Consider the following 9,429-nt stretch of genomic DNA (forward strand, 5'->3'; position numbering starts at 1 on the left):
TACATCCAAGAGTGTGCTGAAAGTTCTACGATGGATGACTGGAGATAAAATATCCGGGGTCTGAACAGATGTATCTAAGGGTAATGTGGGAAGTTAGAGAATAATTTTCAGAAGTTCTAGCTGAGGTATATGAATCATTGTCAGGTAATGGTGAGGCGCTGGAAGACTGGAGCGTTGCTAATATTAGGCCTCTGTTTAAGAAGAGCTACAAAGAAAAACCAAGGAACTTTGGACGAGCGAGCCAAAGGTCTGTGGTATGAAAGAAGTTGAAGAAGGTTCTTGACCCGGAACGCCACCTAATACCGTTTATTAAGGATGATCTGCTTGATATTTTTGTTTTGCGTGGGAGATCTTGTCACAAATTTGGTTGAGTTGGAGAACCACCCAAGAAAGTTGACGAGGGCAGGACCATATGGACTTCTGCCAAACCCTTAGTAAGGTTCTGCATGGGAGGCTGCTCTGGAAGGTTGGATTGCACGGGGCCCAGGGAGAGCGAGTTAACTGGATACAGAATTGGTTCACAGTCGAAAGTAGAGATTTCTGGTGGAAGGTTGTTTTTCGGACTCGAGGCCTGTGACAGTAAAGACGGTTATCGGGAATCACAGCGGGATCTTGAACAGCTAGGCAAGAGAATCAGGAAAGGGATAAAGGGGGTTTGATTCAGATAAGTGAGAGGTGTTGGATGTTTGGAAGTCAGACTCTGCGGGACCTTCACAGTGAATGGCGGGACCCTGGGGACCAGGGAAATCTAGGGGTAAGTTCCCTGAAAGTGGCATTGCGGGTAGACAGGGTGGTGTGACAGGGTGGTGTGACAGGGTGGTGTGACAGGGTGGTGTGACAGGCCGCCCCGTCCCGAAACTGCACCTACTCTCCAGCCAAGCATTCATCTGAGGAGGAGGAAGGGCTGAGGGATGAGAGTTGGAGGGGGAGGGGGAGGGGGAGGGGGGGGGGTGTTTGCTGGGAGGGTTTAAACCAACCTGACACGGGAATGGGAAGCTGAGCAAAGGCCGAGCATGGATGGAAGCAGAATTGGAACGTGAAAAGCAGAACATTCCTGAGATTGTTGGGGTGGGGGGGGGGGGGGGGTGGGGGGTGGGTGGAGGGGCAGGGGGGGGCAGGGGGTGATGAGCTGGTGGATCGTGGACTGGCTGGGCCTAACGCCAGTCACCTCAGCGAGGTGAGTGTGGAACTGCCAGACCGATGCACATCGTGGCGTGATAATGTGGCTGGAACCCGCCTCCAGGTCCGGATGCTTCGCATTCCCATTGAGAGCGTTTCCGAGGGAATGTAGAGAAGGGGTGGGAATGGAAGTTGGGGGGGGGGGTTGGAAGATTGGCGCTGGAGGGCTATCATGGAGCGGGAAGGGGGAATGGGCACTCCCCTGTGCGTTGGGAGTCAGAGGAGGCCGCTCATATCATCTAGAGCGCTCCACCGTTTCTCCAGATCCCGATCCGACTGACGCCGATGCAAACCTCCACCCCACGTCCCCGCCTCCCTCCCTCACTCCCTCACTCCCTCCACTCATCTTCCATCGCCTCCCCATCAGGAAACATTCAGCCTCGGAAATATTCCAAGTCTCCGCTCCTGCCGTCCTTGACCCAGAGGGTTCCAGACACCTCTCTCCAAGAGAGATAAACACAGCCATTTCTGTTTTGAACGGGCGACCTGTTATTTTACCCAATGCCCACTGGTTGCGGATTTGCTCACGAGGACGCGTCCTCTCCACAGCCGCTCCTCTCCAAACCCTCGCTGCGCGGTGAGTTCAATCCTCTCTATCTCTTCGCAAAATTGAACGGGTTACAAGCCCACCCTGCCCAACTCCCCATGAGGGATAACCTGCTTATCCCAGGCAGTAGCTGGTAATACGGCAAACGGGGCAGAGGCTTCTGTCCGACGTAGGAGGCCATTCAGCCCCTTTTGCCCACGGCGGATCATGGAACCATCAACTCTAAGCCAAACGCATTCCCTCAGCTTCCCCAGATCTCATCTACATCTGCAGGGGTATGTCTCTGACCCACTCACCCCACACACTTTATCTCCCTCTCTCTGTCCCATCTCCTATCTCCCTAGATTTCACTGCCTCTCTCTGTTCCCCTCCCTAACTTTCACCCTTCCTCACTCCGCCCCTCCCTTGTTATCTTCACCTTCCCTTTCTGTCCCTCTTCCTCTCACCTCTCTTTTTCTTCCTCTCCTCCCCTCCCATCCCTTGGTTCTCCCATCCCATCGCGCAGAGAAAACGGTATTCATAGGACATTGTGAACAATGTTGGGTGAAGAGCAGCACTTCGATGCCAGTCACCCTCTATCCTGCATCCATAGCCCTGTTCATCTCTAACATTACCCACCACTGAAAGTTCACTGTCTGGGGAAATTACCTTCACCTCCTGACACAGATCTGCCCAATGCCTAGAAACATAGAAACAAAGAAAATAGGTGCAGAAGTAGGCCATTCGGCCCTTCGAGCCAGCACCACCATTCAATATGGTCATGGCTGATCATCCAAAATCAGCACCCCGTTCCTGCTTTTTCCCCCATATACCTTGATTCCCATAGCCTCAAGAGTTAAATCTAACTCTCTCTTGAAAACATCCAGTGAATTGGCCTCCACTGCCTTCAGTGGCAGAGAATTCCACAGATGCCCAACTCTCTGGGTGAAAAAGTTTTTCTTCATCTCAGTCCTAAATGGCCTACCTCTTATTCTTATACTGTGATGTTCTGGACTTCCCCAACATCAGGAACATTTTTCCTGCATCTACCCTGTCCAATCCTCTAATAATTTTATATGTTTCTATAAGATCCACCTCTCATCCTTCTAAATTTCAGTGAATACAAACCAAGTCGACCCATTCTTTCATCATATATCAGTCCTGCCATCCTGGGAATTAATCTGGTAACCCTACGCTGCACTCCCTTAATAGCAATAATGTCTGTCCTCAAATTAGGAGGCCAAAATTTCACACAATACTCCATGTGCGGTCTCACCAGGGCCCTGTACAACTGCAGGACCTCCTTGCTCCTCAACTCAGATCCTCTTGCAATGAAGGACAACATGCCATTAGCTTTCTTCACTGCCTGCTGTACCTGCATGCTTACTTTCAGTGACTGATGTACAAGCACACCCAGGTCTTGTTTAAAAGTGATTAAATAAGGGATTAAAAGGGATTAAAATAAAGGATTAAAAGTACCATTAGCAAATTTGCAGATGATACAAAGCTGGGTGGTAGTGTGAACTGTGAGGAAGATGCTATGAGGTTACAGGGTGACTTGAACATGTTGTGTGAGTGGGCGGATACATGGCAGATGCAGTTTACTGTGGATAAGTGTGAGGTTATCCACTTTGGTGGTAAGAATAGGAAGGCAGTGTATTATCTGAATGGTGTCAAGTTAGGAAAAGGGGACGTACAACGAGATCTGGGAGATCAGGCATTGCATCAGTCACTGAAAGGAAGCATGCAAGTACAGCAGGCAGTGAAGAAAGCCAATGGAATGTTGGCCTTCATAACAAGGGGAGTTGAGTATAGGAGCAAAGAGGTCCTTCTGCAGTTGTACAGGGCACTAGTGAGACCACACCAGGAGTACTGTGCGCGGTTTTGGTCTCCAAATTTGAGGAAGGATATTCTTGCTATTGAGGGCGTGCAGCGTAGGTCATATGTTGAAAGACTGGAGCGACCAGGCTTGTATACACTGGAATTTAGAAGGGGATGAGAGGGGATCTTATCGAAACGTATAAGATTATTAAGGGGTTGGACACGTTAGAGGCAGGAAACATGTTCCCAATGTTGGGGGAGTCCAGAACCAGGGGCCACAGTTTAAGAATAAGGGGTCGGCCATTTAGAACAGAGATGAGGAAAACCTTTTTCAGTCAGAGAGTTGTGAATCTGTGGAATTCTTTGCCTCAGAGGGCAGTGGAGGGCAATTCTCTGAATGCATTCAAGAGAGAGCTAGATAGAGCTCTTAAGGATAGTGGAGTCAGGGGGTATGGAGAGAAGGCAGGAACGGGGTACTGATTGAGAATGATCAGCCTTGATCACATTGAATGGCGGTGCTGACTCGAAGGGCCAAATGGCCTCCTCCTGCACCTATTGTCTATTGTTGCACTTCTGCTTCTCCTAATTTGACACCATTCAGATAATAATCTGCCTTCCTGTTCTTGCCACCAAAGTGGATAACCTCACTATGATCCACATTGTACTGTATCTGCCATGCTTCTGCCCACTCACCCAACCGATCCAAGTCATCCTGCAGCCTCATAGCATCATCCTCACAGCTCATGCTGCCACCCACCTTTGTGTCACCCGCAAACATAGAGATGTTACATTTAATTCCGTCGTCTAAATCGTTAAGATATATTGTAAATAACTGGGGTCCCAACACCGAGCCTTGCGGCACCCCACTAGTCACTGCCTGCCATTCTGAAAAGAACCTGTTAATTCCTACTCTTTGCCTCCTGTCTGCCAACCAGTTCTCTATCCATGTCAATACCCTACCCCCAATACCATGTGCTCAAATTTTGCAATCTAATCTCTTGTGTGGGACCTTGTCAAAGGCTTTTTGAAAGTCCAGATATACCACATCCACTGGCTCTCCCTTATTCATTCTACTTGTTACATCCTCAAAAAATTCCAAAAGATTATTCTTGCATGATTTCCCCTTCATAAATCCATGGTGACTTTGAGCAATCCTGTCACTGCTTTCCAAATGCACTGCTAAAACATCTTCAATAATCGATTCCAGCATCTTCCCCACTACCGTTGTAAGGCTAACTGGTCTATAATTCCCCTTTTTCTCTCTCCCTCCGTTCTTAAAAAGTGGAGTTACATTGGATCAGTTCCTGTGGACTGAAGGGTAGCCTGAGTCGAGAGAACATTGGAAAATGATTACCAATGCATCCATGATTTCTGGGGCCACCTCCTTGAGTACTCTGGGATGCAGACCATCAGCCCCAGGGAATTTATCTGCCTTTTCAGTCCCAATAGTTTGCCTAACACCATTTTCTGACTAATGTGGATTCCCTTCAGTTCCTCCCTCCCACTAGATCCTCGGTCCCCAAGTATTTCCGGGAGATTGTTTGCGTCTTCCTTTAACTGTTCTGCCATTTCCTTGTTTTCCCATTATAAATCCACCTGTGTCTGACTGCAAGGGACCAACATTCGGCTACACTAATCTTTTCCTTTTTACATACCTGAAGAAACTTTTACAGTCAGTTTTTATATTCCCCGCAAGCTTTCTTTCATGCTCTTTTTTTCCCCCTTTGTCCTCCTCTGTTGATTTCTAAATTTCTCCCAGTCCTCTGGTTTGCCGCTTCTTCAGGTCAATTTATATACCTCCTCCCTGGATGACTTCCCTCTCGTCAGCCAAGGTTGAGCCGCCTCCCCAGTTTCATTTTCTCGCCAGACACGCAATTTCTGGAGTTCATCCATGCGGTCTTTAAATCTTTGCCATTGCATCTCCACTGTCAACCCTTTAAGTATAATACACCAGTGTATCCTAGCCAATTCCCGTCTCATACCTTCAAAGTCTTCTTTATTCAAGTTCAGGACCCTAGTCTCTGAATTAACCGTGTCACTCTCCATCCTAATGCTTAATTCCACCATATTTTGGTCACTGTTGCCCAAAGGGGCTTGCACAACAAGATCGCTAACTAATCCTTCCTCATTACACAATACCCAGTCTAGGATGCCCTGCCCTCTAGTCGGTTCCTCTACATATTGGTTTAAAAACCCATCCCGTATATATTCCAGGAAATCCTCCTCCTCAGCACTGTTACCAATTTGGTTGGCCCAATCTACATGTAGATTAAAGTCACCCATGATAACCGCTGTACCTTTGCTACACGCATCCATAATTTCCTGTTTGATGCTATCCCCAACCTCCCTACTGCTGCTTGGTGGTCTTTATACAACTCCAACAAGCGTTTTGTGCTCGTGGCTATTTCGCAGTTCTACCCATACCGATTCTACAGCATCCAAGCTAATGTCTCTCCTTGCTATTGCATTAATCTCCTCTTTAACCAGCAATGCCACCCCACCTCCTCTTCCTTTCTGCCTATGCTTCCCGAATATCGAATACCCTGCACGTTTAGCTCCCACCTTTGTTCACCTTGGAGCCATGTCTCCATAATTCCAACTAGATCATATCCCTTAACTACTCACTGCGTGTTTAATTCATACACCTTATATCAAATGCTCCTCGCATTGAGGCACAAAGCTTTCAGGTTTAAAAAAAAAAATCTCCCTTCTACCTTTGGCATCTGTCCTCTTTTATGGCCCTCTGTCTCCTTGCATTGGGTCCCTCCCCCCCCCCTGCCCTGTTAGTTTAAACGTGACTTTTCCTACACTCTCTTTCCCGTTAGCTGCACGGATACATGCCCATGTTGTTGACTCCAATATTTACATTTTTTATTTTGGACTTGCACCTAAAATTTGATGTTTTTGAAGGTGAGAGAACATTTTCCACTTGCCTGGGTGAGTGCACTTCTATCAACTCGAGAAGATTGACAACATCCAGGACAAAGCATCTCTTCATCAGCCTTCCAAAACATTCCCTCCCTCTGCCCCAACAGCCCTCCCTCCACCACTGGCACACAGTGGCTGCACCATCCACTAAATGTCCTGCAGGTACTCACCCAGACCATGATCATAGAACCACCCAATTTATAGCGAATTCTGACGCATTCCACAACACAACAGCACAGCACACAGGCATGATCTGATCTAGAATTCCCTGTCCCTGCCCTTGCAGTGTGTGATGAGGCAGCTTCACCAGTGTCCTAGTAGTGTGTGTGGCGTACCTGTCCACTGCTCGTGTCATTGTTACCAGCTGAGGTTGAGGCTGCAGGGATGTCATGCCTCACTTGAGCCCTTGTGCCAGGGCTGGTGCAGTCAGAGGAAGTGGCTGCGATCACAAGCTTACACTCGCCCTTTACTGAGGCCCCTGTCCTCTGTCCGATCAGATAACCAGAGCTATTTAAAACTATGACTGTGTTATTGTAAAATGTTTATGGAGTGAAAACCTCCCAACCACTGAAGTTGTGAACATCAAATGAACACCATTCTACTCGCCCAGCGGAAAGGCAGCCATTCAGCCCACTGAGTTTGCACTGGTCCTTTCGAGGAGCCTATCCTGTCCCATTCTCCCCCCCCTTTCCGCTCAGCCTAAGAAGCTCCCTCCTCTCCACATGGCCCTGCACCCTTCCCCTCACCAATACAGATCAACCCCAGCTGCTCCCATCTCCCCTCCTCTCTGCCACAACTAAAACTCTCTCATCTGTGGAACCATGTTGGGAAATCCCACCCATCCTGCCTGGAACCTTTGCAACTTTCCCAGAGCTTGGATTCTAGGCCTGGACACAGTTGTCTGGGTTCTGCTGCATGCAGGCATGGGCTGTTCACTTGCTGAGAAGTTGTGAATGGAACTGAACATTGTGCGATCAACGATCCTCCTTACTTCTGACCTTGGGATGGAAGGGCATTGATGATGCAGCTGAAAATGGTTGGGCCCAGGACTCTCCCCTGAGCAGTACCCTCCATTATTTTGAGTGTAAGAAATAACTGCAATAACTGCAGTGAAAATAACTGCAGATGCTGGTACAAATCGAAGGTATTTATTCACAAAATGCTGGAGTAATTCAGCAGGTCAGGCAGCATCTCAGGAGAGAAGGAATGGGTGACGTTTCGGGTCGAGACCCTTCTTCAGACTGATGTCCAGGATTTTGTGAATAAATACCTCCATTATTTTGAGGTTCAGTGTGAGCTGATGCATCTGGGGAGGTGCAAGCAGACAGGGAAATAGGCACTGAACGGTGAGCATCAAGCATTGTGAAGCAATAGAAGGAGCTTGGGTTACATCCACAGGTTCTAAAGACAAGGTTGAGAGACATCAGTAACTTGGATGGCGGGGAGCATGGAGGTTGTTCTGTGAGGATATAGACAGTCCAGGGCAAGGACATGTCAGATGGAGTACAATACGGGAATATTGGCAGGTCACCCACTGTGGTGGAAGGAACAGAAAGTCGGGCTGCTTTTGTTTGGATGGAGAGATGGGACGGTGTTGGTGTGGAGAGGGACATGGGAGTCCCTGGACACCACTCACTGGACGTTCCCCGACAGGAAGAGCAGCAGTCAGGAGGGAGATAACCTTTACTGTGGGCCTTTACTGTGAGAGGTTTGAAGCAACGACTCGACGGGGCAGTTTGCAAGGAGGGCTTTGCCTGGCTAGAGCCAGGGCCCCCCGTCTCAGTGAGGGGTAGAGACAGGAGAAATGTCTTCATCCAGAGCGGGGAATTCATGGAATCCCTTCCTGATGGGGTTTGGGGACTCGGACAACTGTGCTGGGGCAACTGAATATTAAAGCCTTGCGATTGTGCTTCAGGTGTGTCAGGAATTGGTGAGACTTGCACAGTGTCAGTCTCGATATTTAGAGAAAGGTACATGCATCGCACACAGTTCCGATGTGCTTTACTCCTGGACTGAGCGCGTTACCCAACGAGGAAATGTTGGGCAAACAGGGCATTTAGAAGAGGGGTTCAACTGAAACAAATTGGAGGTGAAGGTTTTGCCCGCTGAGGACCAGGGGTGTGGATGCACTCCACAGATGTGTAGAGGCAGGTCACATTGATCCGGAGAGGAGGAGGTGGAGAGCAAAGCCAGCCTCTGAGATCAGAGGCCAAAGTGGCAGTGGGCCCCTCAGTGTGAGATGGGCCGCTCTCCCAGGCTCATGGCCATGGGGAATGTTGCCCCAACAGTAACTCGGGCTCAGACCATGCAGCTTCCGGGGCCAGGGCCAGCTCTGGCAGCGGAGTGGCCAGGCCCATTGTTCACACACGCTCGCTATCACCATCTCTCCCCCATTTTGCAACAGGAAGAGACTGAAACCAAAATAAGATAAGACGGCCATTTTAATCAGGGCTTGTGATCACCATGTCACGACAGAAACAGCACAGGGAGGGAGGGCTGTCACCCCTGTGTTTGGCAATTGCTAGACTCCCCCATCCCACCAACCATTCCCTATCCAGGCAGGTCTCCCAGCAAAACCCTCGGGTGGACCAAGTACACCCCCAAAAAAATCACAAGAGTCACTCAATTCCAGGAGCAGCCTCTCCCAATTTCATTATCCTCACTAGTGCTCGTACGAATATCGCCCTGTACAACAAAGTCAGACAGCGGTGAACACAAATCACCCTGCCTGCACACCTAATCAGTAGAGGTGCAGCAGCTGGAAGGGGTGATGAGGGGCAGAAGGGTGGAGAGACTTACAGAAATAGGGAGGGGTGTAGGGGCCAGAGGTGGGCAGGGGATTAGAGTCTGTAGGGGCTTACAGGGATGTAGAAAGTGTAGGGGCTGGAGAGGGCTACAGGGGCAGGCAAATGTGTAGGGGCTGTAAGGGGTTACAGGGATAGGGCAGGTGTACGAGCAGGACAGGGTTACGGGGA

At 49.2% G+C, this 9,429-nt stretch overlaps 1 protein-coding gene across 1 annotated transcript in view; it reads right to left on the reverse strand.

Annotated features, from left to right (window-relative positions):
- Positions 1-355: 355 nt before the first annotated feature.
- Positions 356-9,429, reverse strand: part of ndufs2 (NADH:ubiquinone oxidoreductase core subunit S2) — a 40,474-nt gene continuing 31,400 nt past the window's right edge. The window contains 3 exon segments of the mRNA XM_078420974.1: positions 356-571; positions 6,790-6,939; positions 7,725-7,760. Coding sequence (XP_078277100.1) covers positions 356-571; positions 6,790-6,939; positions 7,725-7,760 — 402 coding nt within the window.

Source organism: Rhinoraja longicauda, chromosome 24, assembly GCF_053455715.1.
Source record: "Rhinoraja longicauda isolate Sanriku21f chromosome 24, sRhiLon1.1, whole genome shotgun sequence".
Classification (NCBI taxonomy): domain Eukaryota; kingdom Metazoa; phylum Chordata; class Chondrichthyes; order Rajiformes; family Arhynchobatidae; genus Rhinoraja; species Rhinoraja longicauda.